At 46.0% G+C, this 23311-nt stretch overlaps 2 protein-coding genes across 5 annotated transcripts in view; both read right to left on the bottom strand.

Annotated features, from left to right (window-relative positions):
- The window catches only part of ARMC8 (armadillo repeat containing 8), a 62765-nt gene extending 51026 nt beyond the window's left edge, over positions 1–11739 (bottom strand). For 3 of the 4 annotated variants that reach the window (XM_058031280.1, XM_058031281.1, XM_058031283.1), the window contains exons 1-2: positions 11636–11739; positions 9603–9679 (exon numbers count right to left, since the gene is read on the bottom strand). In XM_058031280.1, the coding sequence (XP_057887263.1) occupies positions 9603–9679; positions 11636–11680 (122 nt within the window). In that variant the 5' untranslated portion in view covers positions 11681–11739. Of the gene's footprint in view, positions 1–8324; positions 8398–9602; positions 9680–11635 lie in introns of all 4 variants that reach the window. The other variant, XM_058031282.1, reaches the window with a different exon arrangement.
- Positions 11740–13162: 1423 nt separating this feature from the next.
- Positions 13163–21366, bottom strand: DBR1 (debranching RNA lariats 1). The gene is made up of 8 exons (XM_058030998.1): positions 21154–21366; positions 20952–21076; positions 20775–20855; positions 19692–19777; positions 19083–19307; positions 18188–18268; positions 16152–16297; positions 13163–15668 (listed from the first exon to the last, which is right to left on the bottom strand). Exons 1-8 carry the CDS (start codon positions 21348–21350, stop codon positions 14993–14995), a joined length of 1617 nt encoding a protein of 538 aa, XP_057886981.1. The 5' UTR covers positions 21351–21366; the 3' UTR covers positions 13163–14992.
- Between the last annotated feature and the right edge of the window lie 1945 nt (positions 21367–23311).

Genomic DNA, 23311 nt, shown 5'->3' with positions numbered 1-23311 from the left:
AAATCTTAGTTTAGATTCGAACTAAATTCCAAATCATTTAACAAAATGACCTTCATTACAATCAATTTAATGCATAGATTTAAAATCTGCTATTTATGCTGACATGTATTATAGTGCAATAAAGTAATTTACATGGAAAAAAAACTGCAAGAAGGAATAACACAGGCTGCCAACAATAAAATACTGCAGAGCTCCTAGCTAAGTGCTTGGGAATATTGCATCCTGAAGTGCTAAACCAGCTTTTTCAATCTATTATTGCTTCTTAAAGAAATAAAAATATCGTTTCATCAGTTGCACCTGTAATCATTCAGCTTTAAGTTATGAAACAACCTAGAGACTGGAAAAGCAGCAAGACTGATTTTCTTCCTACAACTTGAGAAAATCACTTGAGTGATGTTTATCAGCTATAACAATGTTTCAGAACATTGCAACCCAAAAGCAATCAGTTTAATTAATTAGCTATAAATAAAATGCAGTGCATGCTAGTATATGAACACAGCATGAGTGTTTAAAAATATTTTAGGAGTACATTAAACTAAAGAAAAATCTAATTTCCATCTAAATACAGCTTGACAAGATTTACAAGAAGAACTAATTTGCCAACTGTGCATGAAGTTCTGGTTTTATTTTGATATTTAATGTGTAATTGTTTAAAGGCACCAGATATAGCCACTTCAGACAAGCAAGAAGTGACATTAAATATAACAGTCTGCAAGTAAAATATGGTCTTTCAGTTTCAATGATTCCTAACCAATAAAAACCAATATTATTAAATGTCTACATCCTGAGAAAATGAGTAGTCAATGAAAATTACTATTGCAGAAGGAAGCTGAGGAGCTGACCTTTACCCTACACAGAAGTTACTGAAGTTCAACATCTCAATGAAGTCAGTTCTAAGTTTGGGACTCCTTCCACAGAATAAAACCCCAGTGAAAGACAACAGTGAGCTCAGGTCCCAACTGAGAAAGAAGAGACTTTCACAGCACCCCCAGTGAGCCCCCATACCTGCATCTCTCCTGCAAAAGAAATCCTGAGAAAGCAGCCTGGATACAAGGACATGGTGACAATTTGGCTCTACCTCCTTTTTTAAACTATAGTAAATCAAGTACAAACAGAATAAATTATAAAATTCTGTTAGGAAGCCCTGGAGCTTTCCTACATCACCTTCCATCAAAGCAACACAAAAGATCTTGAAACGAGCCAGAGTGACTGGAGGAAGCAGCCACAGGAACTCCTCAGAAGAAGAGGAAATAAACAGCCTGCATGACATTTCCTCATCTTATGGCTTTTGAAAACAGCAGAGAGCCACAACTCAGGGGTTCCTGACAGAGGAGGGTATCAAACACGAGCTGAACAATCACAGAAGGAAAAGCAGCCCTTGGCACCTCCAGCCAATGCTTTCACTTTTACTATGAAATAGTTCCAAGAGACTCTGAGCCAGTTATGCAGCCAGACAAAGCTCCCAACACAAAGCTCTGTCAGGGCTGGAGTTTCATCTAGCAGGGGCTGTCCAAAGTCACAACAACAGAGTGACACAAAGCAGCATTCCCAAAGGCCTCAAAAACTCAAAATGCAACTTTTTAAAAAGTTGAGGTACTGCAGCTGATACAGGGACACAGCTCAGAGAAAAACCAGCTGCCCCAAGTGCAGAGAGTTTCTCAGTTTCAGGATCATATGAGCAAATGGCACCTGTGCTGGCTGGACTACAGCCACAAGCTCACTGTGGACAAGCTAAGTTTGGATAATTATGCTTCCCACAGCTTTTGTCTCCTCCTCCTCCTCCCTTTTCTCCACTCTCCCATTTTTATAGATGGATGGAAAGCAACATCAAGATTTAATGACCAGTTTTTGAGTGTTAAAATACACCCATCACTATTTGTCACAGAATTCATTTCTAAGATGGATATTACTTTGGCTTGAAGCTGTTTTCTACTCCTTTAGTAAGTAGAGATCAACATGACTGCTGGTCCAACCAAGTGAATAAAATTTGACAAACTCCTGTCAATTCAAGCAAACCCCAGAAGTCCTAAATCAACTTATTTTTAAGGTTAATCATCAAGTCAGGAAGCAAAGTTTCAAGATTTCTAATCCCATTCAAAAATAGCAGTTGATAAAACAATAAAGATGATTTTACAGGAAATAGCAAAGCAGCAGAGCAAGACAGTGTTACTCAACTCCTTTGAATTTTAACACTTAGAAACTGTGACACCATCAACATACAGTGCAAACTAAACAAACAACGTTTAGACAAAAGCCCCTCAATCCATGGTTGTTCTCAATATTAATTCTGTACTCTCAGTGCATAAAATCAAAATGCTGTAGAAAAATAGAACCTGGCTATAATTACAGCACTGCAGAACTGTAGAATTTAACACACATAAAACTAAAAGTGATCATTTACTCCAACTCCTCCATATCTCAAAGCCATTGAAAATGCTTGAGCTCTTATCTCAAGTATCCTCTCTGCAGAGGCAAATTACTGTGTCAGGAGTTTCCTGACAAAGAAAGTCTACCAAACAGAAAGAGAAGTGTTTGAGTGGCCCATACCTGTAGTTAAGAGATCTTGATAGCTTACTCCTACCCTGAATTTATCCTGCTTTCCAGTGCTCCTCTTGCTGTGTGTGACAGACTGAAGAAATCTCCCATACCAAACCTTCACTTCCACATAGGAATTTACATCATTCAATTCACCTGCTGCCCTTCTGATCTAGCTTAACAAGGTCAGCTCTCCATGCCTCTGGCTACAGTTTCAACTCAAGCTCATTTCCAGTCTCTGCCTGGACAGACAAAAGGGAGATGCTGTTTTTCCCTCCTCTCCCAAGCAGGTTTTATTGCCTCATCCTTGGCACTGGGTCTGGATATGGTGCTACAAGTTGCATGAGATCGGTCATGGAGAAACAATTTGCCTCACTCAGTCTTAACAACAATGTAACCCAAATTTAAAGTGTTTGAAGTTAGTGGTAGATGGGAGTTCAGCTAACTTCTATTATGTAACCAGTATAAGCTAAAAAACCAAACCAACAAAACCACAAGAACCATAACTGGAGAGAGCTCTGCATTATCAGCATTTCAATTTCAGCATCAATTAACCACACTAGGTCCTAAAGAATTATCCCAACAGAGGTGTGGGCAAAACAGCTGCAGCTCAGCAGAACTCTCACAAATCCTCACTCAGAAAATCCCTGCTCTGTGATGCCAGGTCAGCAAAACACTTCTTTCACAACTGTCCCAAAACAGCCAAACCACGTGAAAAGAGCAGCTCCACCACTGCTGCTTCACATGAATAACCCAAAATATCAAATACAAGTAACTGTGGTACCTTTTTTTTTAATGCCTCTATCTTCCCCCAAGGATATTTCACTTCCCAATATGAAGGACTGCCTTCAGCATTTAGCAGTGCATCCCACAGCTTCGGCAAAAATTGAATGAAATTTCATTAAATCGAGAGGTATCTGTAACACCACATTTTTACTGCATTATTCTTCATTCACTGCCCCTTTATTTAAAGTTACTTTTGCCCACTGTCCCATTTTAAACCCACCACTCTCTATCTACAGAACATTGCCCACCACAAGTGATCCACATGGAGAAGTTTTCAGTTTCATTCAGGACAGTAAAATACCTTAAAACAGCCTTGCAGCATGTGTTTGGCTGTTCTAAATGAGAGCCTGGAATATTGTTTGGCACTGTCCACTGCACCTTAGGCCAACAAGCACTGAAGGACCACCAAACCCTATTAATTTAACATAGCTACTACTCATTAGATTATCATAATCTGAAGTCTCTCTGTCATGAAGCAAACCCTCTGATTTTTATCTCCTAATAGCTATCAGAGCTAAGATGATGCACTGGCCTAGTCAAGCCTAAATTCCCTTTTTCAAATGGGTGTTACTCAGTTCTCATTAGAACAGCAATCCTCTAATATCTCTATGCCCATAAACTCTCTCATTCTGGAGTTTCTGGACATTTCAGATAATGCCTGTTTGAAGTATATTTTAGCAAGTAATTCTATGAGCTAGCCTTCCTGCCATAATCCCCCAAGAAAAGTATCTCAAGAGTTGACATTATCAGTTCAGAGCACAGCACAAACACAGCACACATACTACAGTCAGCTGAATCATCTGGTACATAAATTAACTGGAAAACAGGGTTCTGTCCCTTGCATGTTACTAGAAATATCAACCCTTCATGTTAGCATAAAAGTTCCATATTGCAAATGGAAAATGAGCTTCTTTTGGAAAGCTACTAAAGTCCAATTTTTAATACTGATTCCAATCAGTGCAAACTGGCAGCTCAGAACCAGAAACTCCAACATTAAGTATGAAGAATCACAGCCTCAGCAGCACTGTTGGCTCTCTGGCACATATCCCTTGGGCCCAACCTCCAAGTTCAGTCTTTACAACACCCCCAAAGGACAGAATTATTTCTCCCCCAGCTGCCTGCTGCTTGCACCCTCCCTTGCAGGCAGCCACTGCCTCTGTGCACCAGATTAATCAGGGGAAGGTAAGCTCTGAATGGCCATGTAATGTTCAGCTGTGCTCAGCCTGAGCTCTGTTACTGAGCCCCACCTCAGCACCCCTGTGAGCCCATCCTCCCCAGCTCCATCACAGTCTGACAGAGGCTGTTCCTGCTCCCTCCTCTGACTCTGAGCCTCAAGCCATCACAGCAACAGTATCACCATGCTGAGGGCTGTATCAACACAAGGGCTTTGGAGAAAAGTGGCTTCACAGCCACCTCAAAAGTAGCAGTGAAATGGAGTCAATAACCATCACACTCTCATGGGCTCAGAGCAGTAAATGCAAGGCCTGAAATATTAAACAACGCTGTGAAGCTGAAGATTGTTGGCCAGATATCATAGATACACCTGAAGTTTAACCCACCTCCAAATATTACACCAGGAGCTGCATACAGAACAACTTACTTGCCAAAAACAAGCTATTCTGCATATGCACCTTTTCCTGCATTATAAAAAATGCAAAAGTGAGAGTACCTTTTCTCTGGCAGGAACACATTTGCATTGAAATGCATCTCCCTCTCTTCCCTCTGTGTACACCATCCTTCCACCTGACTAAAAAAACCACTGCAGCCCTGAAAGCCCCTCTTCACAGAGCACTACTTAATGCTCAGATGTTTAAGCCTTTCAGTTCCTCCTCTCCCTCCAAAAAGCCTTCTCTCACAGCTCACCTCTTGAAAGGGAAAAACCAAGGAGCAGAGCAGTGCTGCCAGCACCACCTAAACCTGCTCCAATTTCTGTCAGATGCTGCAGCCTCCCAGCTCCAAGCCACAAAGAGCCCATCCTGCAGTTCACAAAGCTCCAACAAGGGACTCAGGAGCCTCTTCCCTCCACACATGAATGACTCTGCACAAAAACAATGCTCCAAAAAATTACATCACTTGTTTTTAGCCAATAACATCTCCATGTAGGATATGCATTTACTGCCTAGGAGACAACAGAATTGACCCAAATTACAGGGGCAAACCATGACAGGAACAACCCTCTAAGGACTGCTCTATTTCCACATGGCCAAGGGAATATGCACAAAACCAAAAAAGCTCCTGCAGAAAACTGAGGTTCAGAAGTGCCCACTGAGACTGAAAATCTGATGCAGCTGTTTGGGATGCAAAATGTAGAGACAAGTGCTGTTCATCACTTAGTGCTACAGAAAGTTGAACAGACAAGAAGAACCAGAAGCAAAAAGCCTCTTCACAACAGTGTAAAGGGGGTAACTGTTGCTCCCTTAGAACTGAGGTGGGAATTTCCTCTCTTCCCACTTCATGAAGTTGCCTCTCATATTTCACAGAGTTTTTGTGGTGGCCAAGTGTGAACACTGCACTGATGATCCCTCCAACAGTCATAGCTGAGAACACAGCACACTATTACACAGCCAGCTAAACCTCTGCTTGGAACATTTATCACAGACCCAAACTACAAAATATAAAAAATAGTTGGATGCAAAACACACACAGTGTGAGGGCCATGTGCCATTTCTATAGGATGTTTCTTTCATTGTGCTGAGAAATAAAATGCTCACACAAGGTTGGAAAATGCTTGTCTACTAATTCCTGCTGGTCATAAAGGACAGGAACAGCAATGGCACAGGAATTCTTAGTGCACCACAAAGATGATAATTTACAAGTCTTAAAGCATGACACCCTTTGACTGCTGAGGAATAGCCTGATGAGAAACAGCTGGGACCTTGAGTAAGCCAGGCTTGTCAGAAAAGATGCTCCTTTCAAACCCAGCCTTGAGGTGGGATTACACAGCTCTTCATAAAATGATAGATTGCCACTTTGAAGGCACCAGGCTACATGTAATCATAATAAAATGTCTCTCAAAGAAGCCCCTGACCAGCAAAAAAAATTAGAGGATAAAAACAGGTATCAGTCTTGCATCTGAACAATGTAGTCCTGAGCTTAACAGCAGGTGAAAAGCAAATGACAGTCTAAGGATCACAACCCAGATATGTTTTAAAAAAAAAAATACTGCAAAGCACAAAATGATCCTGTGGGAACAACCCTGGGACAAATGAAGCTCTCATAAAAGCACAGAAATTTACAGAAGCACTTCTGTTCTGTTCCTCTGCCAATAACAGCAAAACATTGACGAGAACCTCAGAGAGACCACAGCATTTAATGCACTGCAGTATGTGTGTGAGGCAATGCAAGCACTGCCAACACGAGCTGCACACCTGACATCAGTGCTGACCTTGCAGAATGCACTCTGAGCACACTGGAGAAAACCTGAGCCCTACAACAGCAAGAGAAAAGGGTCACAGGAGCACCTAAGGAGACAAAGCAAACCTTTAAATGTCTCTCAAGCATAAGCATGGCCACAACTTAGAGTCCATGTTTACAGAAGGCAACTACTACGTTAACCTTGCCCAACTACAAAGACAGTAAATCAAAGGTAAATCCACACACACCAACACAGATGTGGGTATGGAGATGGGCCTTGAACACTTCAGTGCACCACCAGGTACAGTACAAAAGCCAGGAGTCATCTCAATTTCTCCAATCCTGAACTGAGATTCAGGATTTAGTGGCAGGTACAATTCTCCCCTTCCTGTCCACTATCCACAGCCAGATGAGCAGGACAGAAATTATGTGAACAGAAGTTCTGCAGGAAACTTGGCATTTTGAAATAAGATCAATAGATCCACATGCAGCAGTAATGGACAACAAGGAAATGGTTTCTGCTTTCCCAGTAGCAGGAAAATAAAAAAGGTCTTAACCAGGTAAAGCTTTATTGTCTGGATGAGGAAGACTCTGAACACCACCTCTGAAAATTCATGGGAAAGCAAGGAAAAAGGGAGATTTTAATCATTTAAATGCTTTCAGAATATGTAATTAAAGCTTTCTCAAGTTACAAGATGAAAACTGGACCGGCATGATTTTCAAGTTCAAGAAACATTTAGGTGCATTTTACCTTTATCAAAGCTCATTCAGAAGTTGGTTTTCATTAAAATTACAACGATGTAATGAAAAAAAGCCCCAAGCCCAAGTTATCCATTCAAGCATACAAAAAACAGGACTATCATAACTGAAGACAATCGGCAGAAACAAAGCCTCTTACAACAGCCCATTTTCTGATCCTTGATATTCATACAGCTCCATCAATCAAAATAAAAATCTAGGTCATCAGTATTTCCAGCCAGGATGCAGGGAAAAACCAGCACATCTTAGGAAACAAAGATTTTCTGCAAAGGATACAGCATATCTGGTAAAGCTTCTGACAAGCACTTCTGGAAAAACTTTAATCCTTTCCTACTCCACCCCAAATACTAGATCATTCTAACTTCAACATCTCTGCATATGCCCTGAAATCAAAGGAAGAAGGACAAAGCAGTATTTTTCTGCCCAAAAAGAATCCTGGGCTGACAGAAAATTTTAATATATACACCACTCTAAATTCCATCTTTTATATACATTTTTTATTCTTTCATACTCTTATTCTATCTTTTATATAAATTTTTCTAAATTGGACTGTCACACACCCACCCACCAATATTTGCAAAATAACATATCTGCCACAAAGGACTGGCTCAGAGTCAGTGAAGATACTCTCACAATTGAGATTTCAGCCAGAGCATCACAGTTTTACCATCCAAATCTGCCCTGTGAGAGATTTTGTGAAATAAATTGCTATTTTCTTGTCTCCAAATACAAGCAAAGGATCTCAGCATAGAATCCAATGACACCCACAGATAAGATGAAGAATTTCAGATGTTATCCAAGACCAAGACACTGCCTAAAACTCTTGTTTCTGGGAGATCAGTTATACTGCAAAAGATGAATAACATATCAAAAGAGAGGGAAGGGATTACCAAGGGTTGTGGGCTCCAGTCCTTTGAAAAGGAAGGAGAGCAGGGAAGGAGCACCAGCCATGGCTCAGAGCATCTGCCAGGGAGAAAAGAGGGGCTAAGTCACCCCACTGGGCCACTGGATGAGACACATCCTTCCCCAGGACCACCCCACCACCCTGATGAGGAGGGGACCACGAAGGCAAGGGGTGGAAGCAGAACCAGGCTCCCCTTGAGCAGAGTTAAGAACCTGCACACAGTTCCAGCAGGGTACCTGAAGTTCCTACACAGGTAAGGGGGTTGAGCAGAGTTAAGAACCTGCACACAGTTCCAGCAGGGTACCTAAAGTTCCTACACAGGTAAGGGGGTATCCCAACCAAGGAAACTTCCAGGACAGTTTTACCCAGACTGGGTTCTTCATGTATTTTAAAGGGACACAGACATGTTGGCCCTGGACATTTGGAATAAGTGTTTTCATCTGCTACTGGGGAACACCTCAGGTCATGCCAAGCAGCACCATCAAGAGTCCTGGTTTTTTGGTCCACTTGTTCCTCTGATTTCTCCTGGTGTTTTCCTAGACAGCCACAGCCAGCAAGCTACTGGTAAGCCCAGAAAGGTCTGGTTTCACCACCAAAGTCAGTCCTGGGCAAGGTCTCATTTGCCACTTTGCTGGAAAAGTGATTCTAGTGGAAAGCTCATGGCCTAAGGACAGCAAGGGAACACCCAGAGCTTTGCAGCAGTTTCACTCCTGCTCCTTGACTCACTCTCAGTCCCTACCCTGACCACTGGCATGGAACAGAAATACTGAAATATAACCTGCATCCAAATGCAGTTCTGTGGGAGCATTCTCTTGCAGCTTGCAGTTCCCATGGGGAGACAGAGGCCAAGCACTAAAAAAGTCAAAGCCAACACGCAGGCATGGCAGCAGGGGAAGGAGAAAGAGGCAGGTACACTGACTTGGCAGTGCAAATAGAAAAAAGAGTCTCAACAGACCTGGAAGAGCAGCAAAACAGGGCCAAAAGGCAGAAATACATCCAAAAGAATTTTCAGTGCTCACAGAATGTTTAACCTCATTTCTGGCAACTGGGAGGCTGTGTTATGAACCATATGCACTACAGAGTGAGAGTCTATATCAATACTATCTCTATATCAATACTGACATATTTGTATTAAGATTTGCCAACTACATTTCTCAAAAAAAAACATAAGAAGAGCTTCTTGCCCTTGACCTATCACTCTAATGGGATCAAGCACACCTGGCCTATGCACAACCAAGAGCCCAAGAGTGTTTCAATGACTTACATGACACCTTGCAGGACTTTTTGGGGATCGAGGTCGAACAATCTATCGACATAGTGGCGGCTGCTGGCTGTGACCTCCTGCAGAGAGAGAGCAAACAATTGCAATAGTTTATATCAATCCACACAATGCAGCAGCAAGTGCACAAAACTTCCCAGGCAAGAGGCAGGGAACCCACAGAATTGTATTTAAACGTGCAGTGTTTTACTGCTGGGCAACAACACACAAAGATAACCCTGTGTTCAAGTGTAATCTGGAGAAGATGAGGTGCTTAATGCAGATAACAACATGGTAAGTGTCAAAGCAAGTTAACAGAGAGCTATTTATGAACTGCAGTTATTAGCACTGCCTTGAATCACAATTTTATTATGTTTAATTACTGTATAGAATAAATTCCTGGAAGAAGAAGTTTCAGAGCAGTTAATGTTGCTCAAGAACCATAGCCACAAACAAGCTCTCCAAAAGAAGGAAGCTCATAACAAGACATTTTTCTGTAACTTACTTTGTCACAACATAGCTACATTTCAGAGCCTGTGCCACAGACCTTCAACGGGACAGCAGCACAGTATTCCCCACAACATTCTCATAGTGCTGTATAACACAAAGAGAATTCTCTTCTCAGCAACAGGACCGTGCTTGTAAGCTACACACTTATGCACCACTGATTTGTTATTCCTTTTGAGAAGATCCAAAGTGAGAGATGGCAAGCATTCCAAAATACAAGGGTGGGAAAGGGGAAGGGAATTTTCCCTCCAGGTTCTCAGGAACACTTGCCAAGATATGTTGCCATTATCTCACCTTCTTTTTTTTTCCCTTTTCACCAACTCTTTTCATTAAGCTTTGCCCATTTTTTCCTTATGAGTTTTCCTTGAGAGAAGCTCTAAGAGTTGAAAACTCTTCCTTACTTTAACAAATATCTGCTATGGGGTTGAATCTACTCCTGCTTCCCCACGCTGATGTCAAGAGGCATCGGCAGCTTCTTGCCTGTGGTCTCACATCACAGAGAAGAATCATCTAGAGGCAGCAAGGCTCCTTTGTCTCCAGGAACACTGTTAAATTATGCCACGTAAGTCCTACAGATACACTTCAACAGTGTAACCAAATACAGTATTTTTGAGAATAGCAATGGACTTCTAGCTACCTGACCTATGTATTTACACGTAAAACTCTTCTAGACTTCAAAGAACCCGTAGCTTTTTGATTCTAAAATATCCTGATATCCTGGCTTCCACCCCATTAGCTAAAAAGTCTGCAATATGTAGAAGTGCATTCGTATGCAGGCAGTCTGCTCAAAAAAAAAAAAAAAAAAGCCAACTTAAGCCAACTTATCGACATAATCAATTTCACGGAACTCTTAACCAACATGAATTTTTCAGGAAACTGAAGGAAAAGCGCCAACCCTCCGCTCCTGCGGCAGCACTCGGGCTGCACCTTTTGCATCGCTACTCGCAGCACCGGTGCGATGCAGCAGGACCGCTGTGCGCCCTGGGCCGTCCCCCGGGAGGGGAAGGGAAGGGAAGGGAAGGGAAGGGAAGGGAAGGGAAGGGAAGGGAAGGGAAGGGAAGGGAAGGGAAGGCGGCTGTCACAGCTCCCAGCACGGCGGCTCCTCCCTGCCGCAGGAGAGCCCCGGTTCCGGCAGCGGCACAGCCCCCGAGCCGGGGCGGGCTGCGAGCGCGCCCGGGGCCCCTGCCCTGCTCCGCAGCTCTGAGGAAGGGCAGCACCCACAGCGCCCACAGCCCCCACAGCGCCGGGCCCCCCGCGTGCCGAGCAGCAGCCGCCCGGGGCCGGCGAGCCCGAACCGTCAGCAGCGAACACGTCCAGAGCGCCGGTGCCTCCGCGGCCACGGAACGGGCTCCTCGTAGGGGGGAAACCAGCGCCGGGAGAAGTTGCGGCGCGGAGGGCAGAGGGAAGGAGCGCGGCCCCGCCGCTCGCACCGCCCCCGCTCCCGGCGCAGCCCCAGGGCCGCTCCCGGCGCCGCCGGACAGCGGGGCCCAGCGGGGGCCAAGGTCAGGCAGGGCCCGGCCCGCGGCACTCACCGAGAGGACGCTCATGCGGAGCGGCGCCTCCAGCACACACGCCATCTTGGCGGAGCGCTCCGGCACCGGCGGCGCCTCAGGCCGGCGGGCGCGGGCTCATGGCGGGCGCGCGGCGGGCGGGGGCCGGGGGTAGCGGGGCGGGCCCAGCGAACCGGCCGGCGCCGAACCCCCGCTGCCGCCCCACCGCGCCTGCGCCGCCGCACGCCGCCCGCGTGCGGGACGGCGCCCGCTGTGCGCACGCGCGGGGCAGGGCGCGGCCACCGCGGGCCGCGGAGAGTGACGGCCCGAGCCAAGCGCGAGCCCGAGCCGAGCCGAACGGAGCCGAGCCGGAGACCGCGTGGAGCCCAGCCCGACTCGAGCCCAGCACGAGCAGATCCGAACCTGAGCCGAAAGAGCCCGAGCCGAACACGAGCCCGAACCGAAACGAGCCCGAGTCGAACACGAGCCCGAGCCCGCCCTTTCCCCTCAGCCTCGCTGCGCAGATTCGGTTTGCGTTCCTTTCGTTTGTCATTGCTTTTGTTGCCAGCATTGATTTGTTTGGTTTTGAATTTGTTCTTCACAGAAAACACCGCAAACAACTCAGAACTTCACCAAGATGTGCTACAGGGTCTATAAATCTGCTATTTTTTTATTAGCCCTATTAGCCTGAGGCATGGGGACACTGACTGTACCCACCCTGAAGTCAGAACTAAACGGGAGGAGGATGGGAGAACCACAAAAAGCTCGGGTTCACACCTCTCAATCTATTTCCTTCGCGGGAAAACAGAGGCTTGGCAGCTGCTAGAGACTGCACAGGATAACAGGAGTACAACAAACATAGCTTAGGGTGCAGCCACAAGGTGACCTTAATAGATTTAATTCAAAATACTCCATTATAAAACAAGGGTAGACCTCTTTGCTGTTTTTCACTGAGCAGACTGATGACATGCTGTCAAAAAACCTGTGTGCTGGCCTGGGATGGAGCTTTTCTCAAGCACTAATAACAGCAAAACCAGTTTTAGACTAAGTACACTCACTGAAAAAAACTGCAATACAAGGGCTGTACAGAGGAAGATTTTACAGAGGTTTCTCATCAGCATTTCAAAAGTTTTCAGAGAGACTAAATCTTTTTAAAGGGGACTGGAGACTCTGAGTCTTAAAAGCCAATTTAAATTTATCAGCATTCCCTAGAGTTTTCCTTTTTGAAGTATCTGGCCTTTACTAGAAAAGCTCAGCACTTCTACTGAATCCTCCTTGCAGCAGAGAATCCTGCCGACAGGGAAAATCCATAATGGATGAAAGCAAGGTAGGAGAGGACACTGCAAACTGCAGAGGGTGTGAACAACTGCAAGGTAGGGCACGGCGACTCTAGAGGTCAGACATGATTCACACTCAAAAACATTTATGTTCACTGTATTTATCAGCTGCACTCTGCTCAGTGGACACTGAAATACTTTACAAAAAATCTTTAAAGATTCAAAAATCAGTATTGTATATTGAGTCGGAGTCTCCTGCCTTCTAGAAACACATTCATCAGAAGGGGGGAGGCATGGTACAACACAGAAGTTTATTTTAAAAACAAAAGGAATCAGACTGAAAAGTCAGTAACATGCAAGATACATTTTCTATTTGTGTGCAGACACCCTGAGAGCTCAATGCCATGCTTAGGTTCCCTGGGAGGCTTTTCAAGTTCATAACAGAATTTATTTTTAAAATACTTTATTTCCATTATAGTGTTCATATCATAAGGTATGATTAAGATTTTACCACTGCAGAGCCAGGACCCTTAAAGAGACTCATTTGCTTCAATAATTTACCTGACAGTTCACAGCCATTTCACATAGCCTGAGTGTCACACCCGGGTTACTCCCAGTTTCTCCTCATACCTCAGCACAGCTCTTTGGTGGCTGTTCTGACAGATGAGCTGTTAATTGAATTGCTGAGAGCATTAATTATGCCCTTTTCTAGTCCTTGAATACTTAACATGTTTGGTTTTTGTAGTGAACTGCTTGACAGGAGAGGAAGCAAGATGAACTCCAGACCATGGAAGTGATTAAAGACAGATTAATTCCCGACCCTGATACAACTCACACTCACAGATGTATTTCACTCACTGCTCCCTGTCTAGTTCCCTGTTCCTGTCAGGATGATTTCCTCTTCTCAGTGCCTGTGCCTTGGAGGGGGAAAAGCACAGGAGCTACTTCTGCTCTCAGGCAGCACAGCCATGAGGAATTCCATCTGTCAGGAAGGCTGATGTGTCTAATGATATATGCTTGAAAACTGTCATTTTCATGAATTCACTCAGTTTTATCCTTGTGGCCTCTTAGGCCAAAGGAGTGCCATTTACTAATAATTATGGGCAAAAAAATTTAAAAAGAAAACTTCCAAGAGGGTCACTGTTCTGGCAGCTCCTGCTTCCCTCAGCTGAAGATTACAGAAGTGCTTTGGAAGATTCCCAAAACCAGTTTTAAAAGTTCAGCAAGTTACAGCTACTGAAATGACAAGTGAGAAGTGACTCTAATGATAACGGGAGCTGTTACTGTCCCAGACAGCTTACACACCCACCACCTTGTATGAACACAAACCACAACCCTGATTAGTCAGAGTTGACACAGTCATGGTGTCCACATTTTGGAAGCTGTCCTTCCTAACTGCTTTCATTTTAAGACATTGTTCTCAAGTTTTAAGAAACAGAGCAAAAGAGAGTTTTTAAGCACAGAGATGCACCCTTTCATGGTCCCCATAAAACCGTCATCCTCCAAATCAAGAGACTTGGTTTGCTATCAGAACTGTAATTAAAAGCCAATCCTGGACAATACATATTGTTTTGTTTATGACCACAAAGTTTTTCTGTGGCATGACTATCACCAGAAACAAAAATCTTCATTCTTCTGTTGCTGTTTTGTTATCATGGGAATTCTATTTCCAATTTCATTCACAGGGTTATTGCGTATGCTACTTTGTATTAATAGTTCAGTATAAAACAAGATAAAAACAGTAAAATAAAATCATTCAGTCTTGTAAGTCAGACATCCTCTCACTTGGACTCAGGGTACAGTTTAAGAGGTCTTGTTAAACAAGCATGGTGAATCTTTTTCAGATGAAGATATGGAGTGTACACCATACACCAAGAACTGAAACAAAATCAAGGATATACAAACTTTACATCCTTTGACCAAGTACTTTGTTGGAAAAGTCTCAGCTTCTTTCTTTGACTATTCTGTGTAAGTCACCTTCCCTGCGAGAAGTACACCCAGCCTCTGAGCTGAGGAAAGTAACATGACTGAGATCATGTAACATTAAAAGCACATGTAGTCCAGTACAACTCTCACCACCTTCCCACAGAAAGGCTGGGAGAGAACTTAGTTACACACCCTGTTAATCAGTTTTATCTTCATCCTCTGCAGCATAGATGGCTTGGTTCCTTCTCTTGATCTTTTTAACGCCGCCGTTGCCGTTCTCATCAGCACCAATGCGCTTTAAGGCCCTCTCAGTGGGGCTCCTTTCCTCCCCCTGCCTGCTCCCCCCACACCTCTCCAGCTCCTCGTTGTTGGAGTCCGTGGCATCGTCAGACGACACCGCCATGGAGTCGGGCATGACCCGGATGTCGGAGAAGCTCGTGGAGAACTCAGGAGGGTGGTCAGGGGAGGGATCTACAGAACATGTACTCAAGTCTTCATCACCACCTTCTTCATCCAGCATTATTTCATCTGGGTTAAAGGATGAGAGGCCAGAATTATCTGTATTGTATTCACTGGGTTCCTCTGCTGACCCAGTACTGTCCATCTCCTCTTCCTCCTCTTCCTCACATTCACCTCGTCCTGAGCTCTCTTCTTTAGCCTGCTGGATCCTGTCATTGATGTCAGTGAGGCCAAACTGGGCACAGAACTCAGTGGTCTGTGGATTGATGGTATGAACTGGCTCCATGTTCTTTTGGGGCTTGCTGGGATCATAACAAGCAGCTGTCAATGTGAAGTTGCAAGGAATTTTGAGGTCATGGTTCAGCTCTTCTAGCACCTCTTTAATGGCTTCTTCTGTCACACTGTAATCCCACCTAAACAAGTGCATAAAGTTTAAATAAGTGAAGCAAGTCAAAAGGTACTGCCTGTGACCCCCAGAGAGTGCAACCTTCACAGATGGATTATAAATACATCTTACAACAGGCACTTTATTTCCCAAGTGCTTTTTCAGGACCATTTTCATTTTCTTTTGGTCAGTACTGAGAAACCCTTCTCCCCACCAGGGATCATGTATTATGTCAACCCATGCCCATAACCCAGCCTGATTTTCAGCCTCATGGTATAGTTTCTGTCCCTCAAATGCTGATATCTAAGTTTGCAAAATAAAACTAACTGCCCAGGTAGAACAGTAAAGAAGCTGTATGCTTTAGACTACATCTTTTTTCATCCCCTTTTCTTTCCAAGGCATCTAGCAAGTCCTACAGGCATTACAGGCTGCAGAACAGGAACAACTCAAATACACCTTTACTTGAAGTCCAGAAAAACAAACTAACATTTCTATTTTGCAGACAACTTACTTGGCATGGAGGCCATTATTTTCAGGCATATTCCAGGAGTTCTGGGTCACATTAACAAGACTGTTGGTGGCCTTGAGGATTGCAATCCACTCTGCATCATACTCCAGCGAGTCGCCTGCGTTGGGATCATGCTCCACATCTATTATCTACTTAAAAACACACAGAAAACAGATGAAGTGAGTTATTTCTCTTGACACCAAAATCTGATTAAAGTTTCAAATGTTACTTTCACTGTACAGAGTTTTAATGAAGTTTAAAGTACACTGAGCTAGTGGTCTCAACCAAACAAGTCCGCTCAAGCCAGCCCCCCATGAAGGGCTAACAAAGGCCAATCAGTAACAGTAAAAAAGGCATTTCTAGATTTCAGATTACAGCAATTAAAAAGCAGAACACACTCCCTCCCTTACTGTCAGCAACTGGACAGTGATGCAACTTAGAAATAGAATTTGCCTGTTTCTAAATTCATGCTGCCTTCTGTTAGAGGACAGGATTTTTTCCTTTTTTTAAAATTTAGTTTCTCTTAGGGAATTTTTCTCCCATTGTTGCCTAAGAGACTGGAACAACAGAGAAAAAAGATGTGACTAGGACAAGGGAGAGGATGCAGTTTGCTATATCTCTTAGCTGGGGGGGTTTCCTCTTGGGAAAGGCAGAGATGCTGCCAGATTTTGAGGGGTAAGGGGCTGGGGTTGGCCCTCATTCACTCTCAGAGATCAGAGGTGAGAGTTGGAGTGAAAGTTGTGATCTTGGTGTCAGGCTGCTGCTGCAGGGAGAATTCACTGCCACTGCAGAGTTCTGTCCTTCACTGGCTCTCCTTACTGTGGGTGAGCCTCTGCTGGTCAGAGCTGCCGTGGGACTGGCACCTTGTTAACATCCAGCCTCCTGGGAAGGACCCTCACCATCTACTCAGGTGCCTCAGGGGAACCCCAGGGCCCTGACCTCCTCCTCCTCTCCGGAGGGAGCATCTCCAGCTGCCTTCAGGAGCCCGGCCCCTCTTCCCTCTCTCGGCCATCACCCGCGGGCAGAGCGGCACCGAGCCCGCGCCACAGCGCCCCCTGCAGGCGCGGGGGAATAATCGCCCCTCCCTGCCGGGCCGGGAGCCACCAGCGCCCCTGCTGGCTGCGACTGGAACTGCACCGGAGGGGAAAGGGCCTGCAGCACTTTTTATTTATTTATATATATTTATTTATTTATTAGTATAGAACTGTTATTCCTTTTCTTGTATCTTTGCCTGAAAGCCCCATAATTTAAAAGCTGTAATAATTTGGAGCCATGTTTTCTATTCCAAGGGAGATTCCCACCTTCTTTGGTGGACATCTCTCTTTCAAACCAAGACGCTTTTAAGTGGATACAAACCAAGAACTGACAACATTCATTCTGCTGTATGAACAGCACTCTTAGCACAGCTATGAATTAAGAGGAAATATTTCTAAGCTTTTTTATGATCACTTTGTCTTCAGTGACATTAACCCAAAACAAACCATGTGGGTTAGCCAGAGCCCTAGTCAGACTCTAAATACTCCATGAAGTAATTAAATCCTCCATGCTGCTGGAGGTAGTACTAATCCAGATCAGTTTTGTTCTAGGATTTTAAGTGTGAACTAGCATTCATGTCCCTTTGCATAGATAGGGCCCATCCTCATATTCTCTTCCACCTTCAAAGGTATTTACTAGGGCAAATGGATCCTGCCACACATCCAAAGGACAGACAAAAAAAAGCTATTTTAAGACTAGTAAAACACTTGAATGCATTTGAAAAGCACACTGTCAGCAGCTCACTCTCACAGCAAACTATTTTAGACTCATCCATTGGAGTCAGGTACTTGTTCTAAGCTGGATGGAAATGGTAGGATTAAGGAAATAGAGTCTGCTTAGTTCAAGACAAAATCCTACAAAGACCATTCCATACACCCAGCATTCCTAGTTTCTTTAAAATTCGTCCACTTATCAGCACTATTCTTCATCTTATACCTAAGAACAGCACTAGCAGTTCAAACTAATGAAAGATAAAGTCAAAACCTTCTACAAATGTTCATCACCTGCAGGAAGTCTCTGTGTGGCAAGCATTTATCCAGAGCCAGAAACTTGGTTGCTTTTGGTAACTCTTCTTTGGAATTTGTCTAGGAAGCAAACAGTGTTAACACAATCATTAGCACTTATGTGAAATTTGACCATTCTAAACAAGCTGTATAGACAGGTTAAAAGGTATAATTTCTACAGAAAAATACTTTCTGAAATAGAAAATTAGCAGGGACAAAGAATGACAGATTTCACTGGGAGTCTAGCAGGAAGCAGGATGCAGATAATAGCAAGATAAAGCAAGAGCTACATTTCAGCACTAATTTCAGCTCAGTACATTCAGCCTTGGAGCAAAAAGAAAAACTGTAACTTCATTGGAAACAGACTTGTTGATCCTACAAGGTCCGGAGTTACATTTTTACAGATAAATAACTTACAAATAGGAACAGCACTGGCACCACTTCAGGAACAACTGTTTCAGCTGCAGGCTGGTTTTTGACTTAAACCTGGGCTACCAGACCTGCAAAGCTGTTCTACAGGGATCCCCCAATCCTCAGGTGACCTCTCTCTTCAATCACTCCATTACCAGCTTTTTTGAAGTTGCCTCCTTTTTCTCACCCATTGTGAAGTTATCTGCTTCCCCAACAGAGCAGGAGAGTGCTTTTCTACACAGTTAAATTAACAAGTTTCAAGAACAAGAGCTATTTCATGCTGTTCTTAAGGGAGATTAGGAGTAATTTACACCCTTTTAATTTACATAAAACAGTAGTCCTAACATCACTTCATCTTTCATGGTTTTAACTGAGTTTTAAGAACTAAAACTACTGAACTGCTTTTCTGGACATGATTACCTGCGTGAGAATTCTAAAATGTGCCTGGGACACATATATTCACTTTCTGTCCCCCTTTATTTACCTCGTGTTGCATGAAAGCTGCAAATTTAACGTGGAGATGTGCTGAGAACCAGTAGGTGGGTTTCAGGTGCTGCAGAAGCTCGGAGGCAGCAGGGCTCCCCAAAGTGTTGCTCTCCACTTCTTGCCGGAAGAAGGATTTCATTTTGAGGAGCTGTTTTTTGTTTCCATAGTGATAGATGCTCCTTGGCCAGTCGTGTGACATGAATATATCCATGGGACGCCTCAGCTGCCAGGCCAAAAAGCACATGGCAGAAATACAACATACTGACAAAGGAGTTTAGATGACATGAGGCAGCCATCTGTGCTTTGTACTGCCTTCTAAAAGAGTTCATACCATCACCATAAGTCAGGCACTCAGAGGAAATCACAGATAGAGAGCAAGTCCTCTGCCCACAATCAAAGGCATGTTCTTCCCCATGAAGTTTTTAAAGCTTTATTTAAAAGGGATAATGGCTAAGCATAATAGTCCTTCTCAAAGGACACACCCCTCAGATCAACCTCTCAAAGCATGTTCAATATTCAGCACACATGAACAGAGTACCTTTAACTTTCTACTTCCAAATTAATGAAAATTACCCTTGTTTAAAAAAAAAAGAGGCTTTTCACTGACCTGTTTGAGTTTGAAGACTTCAATATTCCTCACATGGTAAGCACTTCTGATGGTCTGCTGGTTGTATGGTGGGCACTCAAAGTGGCCTGAAATGTTGGAAACAAGAAGAGTTGCCTGAATCTCTAGTTCCCTCCTACATAGCAGCTTTTGGGGGTCACACAGGCACCTAGAGTAACCCAATAATACAAGGCTGTGATTATTCATGATTGTTCAGAGTGCTGCCACCCACCATGAAACTACAGCTTAACAGGTTCAGCAGCAGCCTAAACATCCCAGTCACTGTCCACAGGCACCACAGGCTCCGGAAGCACCAACATCTACCCTGACATAAGGGATGAGTGTCCAACTTTGCCTTGGGACAGAACACATGAATGCCTAGCATAGCTCCTACATACCCTACAGAATTAACAGAAAAATTGCTCTTCCAGTTATTGCCTCATCTCATCTCTCTCATGCAATATTCAGGCATATAAAGTGCCCCCTTGATAACCGCAGATTGAATTAGTGTTGGCAAGTATTAGACAGAATCAGGTGTTCTAGGAAACTGGTTCAGTGCTTTGTAGCTTGAGAGCCACCTGCAAAGTTTCTCTGAAGCTGTTTGCTGGTAAAGACAGCACAGTACAGTAACCACAAGGACCACTCTTTTAAGTGCTGAGATCAGAAAGAATAAACTATCTTCTACTCACTGCCATGGGGTATCATCTGTGACACCCTTCCCAGGAAAAACTCTTGAATAGCCACCCACATAGCTAGGAGGAACTAGATGTACTGGCCCCAAACCTCAGGGCAGGACAATACACTTATATAATGTCACAGTTATAAACTGCCTGTTTCACTCAAGGAAAATCAAACAGTGAAAGGACGCTGCCATGGAAAAATCAACACTGTTCCAACAACGCTCCAAAGGTGCCTTGCTTCCCGCTGTGGTCACCAGGCGGCTAAAGATTCATCTACCAGCTCCAGAAAAACCCGTGTATTGAACCGAGGCCGGTTTCCAGGCTAAGAGACGTTTCGGGGCTGGGCACAGCCAGACCCTCACACCACGCCGCGGCCCCGGCTCTCCCCTCCCCTCTGTCCTGGTACCTTTCCGGTAGTCGTGAGACTTGAAGATGCCCGAGATGCCGCCGATCCTCACGCCGCGGAACCGCACCACGCCCGCGTAACCTGCGGGACACAGGAGGGCGGTCACGGACGGGCCGGGCAGGGCAGGGGCTGCGGGAGAAACCACCGGGGAGCGGGACCGGAGCGGAGGGGCCTTACCCAAGTAGTAGATGTTGGGCGCGACCCACCCGCCGTAGGGCAGCTCCTGCAGGTGGTTGGAAGCCTCGTGGTTGCCGCCGATGAACACGGTGAGCACCGGGGCTTTCTTCTCGCCCGAGTAGTACCTGCGGAGACACGGCAGCTGCTGGACCCGGCCAAGCCCGCGCGGGTCGGGGGCCGGGGCCGGGCCGGCGGCGCTCACCGGTAGAAGGTCTGCATGTGCCGGTACTTGGCGGGCACGGCCATGCACCGCAGGTCCGCCTCGTTGCGCACGGCCTGGAAGTCGCCGCAGCAGAGCAGCAGGTCGGGCCACACGTTGTGGCGCCGCTGCAGCAGCTCCAGCGTCTCGTACATCTTGTCCAGGGCGCCGTGGCAGCACCCGGCCACCGCCACCTTCATCGCCAACCGCTGCACTGAGCGGGCGCCGCGCGCCACTTCTGCGTCACCGCCGCGCGCGCCTTGCGTCACCTCCCGCGCTCCCGTGCGTCACTCCGCGCCTGCGCCGTGTGTGGGGCGCAGCCCGGGGGTCACGGGGACACAGCGGGCCGGGGGGAGCTGGGCCGGCCCATCATGGCTGCAGCCCGCGGGCTGCCGAGAGCCCCGCTCTGCGGGACCCGCACCGACGGCCTCCGGTGGTCCCCTCCCGCCCCACCGAGCAGGGAGGTCGGACCCGGTGACGTCCGATGATGCCTTCCAGCCTTGCCCGTTCTTCACAGAAAGGGTGGCCAGGCATTGGAATGGGCGCTGCCGGGGGAGGTGGTGGAGTCACTGTCCCTGCAGGTGTTCTCAGAGTAGGGAGCGGAGCTGGGAAAGGATCACCTGTCTGAGAGGAGGAGCTGGGGGGGCTCAGCCTGGAGAAAAGGAGGCTCAGGGGGGCCCTTCCTGCTCTCCACAGCTCCCTGTGACAGGAGGATGCGTCCGAGGGGACATCGAGCTCTGCTCTCAGGGAACAAGGGACAGGACAGGGGTACATGGCCTCTAGCTGCACCAGGAGAGGTTTAGGTTGGACATCAGGAGGAATTCCTTCATGTAAACGGTGATTAGACACTGGAAAATGGGCTACCCAGGCAGGCGGTGAAGTCCCCATCCCTGGAGGTGTTTACGGAAAGACTGCACGTGGCACTCAGTGCCCGCTCTGCTTGTCAAGGCGGGGATCGGCCACAGCTTGAACTCCATCAACTCAGGAGTGACTGACTCTGTGATTCTCTAGCTGGCCAGTGGGACCTTCACTCTGGGCAGTGACACTGGCACAGCCATGAGCACCACGGCACAGTGATAACCAGGAAGAATTGTCACAGTCCCAGAGTGGGATGTACAGCGGGGCAGGAGTCCCTGCGGGACAAGGAGGGCTGCACAGGGAGGGCTGCACAAGGAGGGCTGCACAGGGAGGGCTGCACAAGGAGGGCTGCACAGGGAGGGCTGCACAAGGAGCGCTGCACAAGGAGAGCTGTGTGTCTCCCCCAGCACCACAGCATCCGCCGAGCACTGCCCGCACCTCCTCGGCCAGCCCAGTGGGGAGCAGCACAAGCTGCACTTATTCCGCACGCGTGGCTCACAGACCGCTAAGTGGTGGTGGAGCAGCAGCAGCAGTGACTGTGCACGCTTCCACCTGGAGTTTGAGCTGATAAAATACCGAGTCGGGCCAGTTCAGCCTCAGGCAGGCGTGGTTTTAGCATAACCAAAGCCCTGGCTTCTGTAACTTTGTAGCACACCGGGACAGGAAGAGACAGGGACATCCCCAGGGCAGGGGTGTATGAGGGAGGCTGAGAAATCGGCTATCTCCCCCTTTCCTCACGGACTGACTCCGGGGAGAGCGCTGGTTTCCTGCTTTGGAAGGGCAGGGGATTGGATTGTAGGGTGGCCTTGTATTGTCACGCAGTAAAACCGCTCCAGACTTTCCACTTCAGACTTGTTTGAAGGTTTTTAAAGTCTTGGGATTGAACCAAATTGCAGGGACATAGTTAAGCATTAACTTGCTACTGCTTCCTCTGTAATCATGGAACCAAGTAGACATTCCTGTTCCCCCATGGTAGAAAGCATTACATAATGGCCTCTCTTTTGATACTAAGAAAATATGAGTGTTGTCTCCTACGTTTCATAATTTCACAGTGTTGCATTACTCTGTGTACTTTGGGGCTTGTCCAAGCCCAGCTGAAGTGAAGGGGAAAATTCCTCTGGTTTCCAAACCCCACAAGTCTCCAAGGGAAAAGCACACTTCGGGTGACCTTGGCTCTTTCACTAACTTTGCTTAGACCTACCTGGAGTAGTGCAAGAGCTCATTGGTCGAGCACCTCTCCTGGGAAAGCTTTCCAACTCTCTGGGGGAGAACAATAATCTCTCTGCCATCTCTCAGACTTCCT

The sequence above is a fragment of the Melospiza georgiana genome, chromosome 10, assembly GCF_028018845.1.
Source record: "Melospiza georgiana isolate bMelGeo1 chromosome 10, bMelGeo1.pri, whole genome shotgun sequence".
Classification (NCBI taxonomy): Eukaryota; Metazoa; Chordata; class Aves; order Passeriformes; family Passerellidae; genus Melospiza; species Melospiza georgiana.
The sequence above is the reverse complement of the archived record's forward strand: the minus strand, read 5'-3'. Positions and strand labels throughout refer to the sequence as shown.

What these genes read in the sequence shown, in the direction of transcription:
- DBR1 (XM_058030998.1), bottom strand. Translation starts at nt 21,350, where the DNA reads ATGAAGGTGGCGGTGGCCGGGTGCTGCCACGGCGCCCTGGACAAGATG. An exon ending in GTCTCACGACTACCGGAAAG is followed by an intron (nt 19,778 to 20,774) that starts GTACCAGGACAG and finishes CCAACATTTCAG; the next exon opens with GCCACTTTGAGTGCCCACCA. An exon ending in AATAATGGCCTCCATGCCAA is followed by an intron (nt 15,669 to 16,151) that starts GTAAGTTGTCTG and finishes GCACTTGTTTAG; the next exon opens with GTGGGATTACAGTGTGACAG.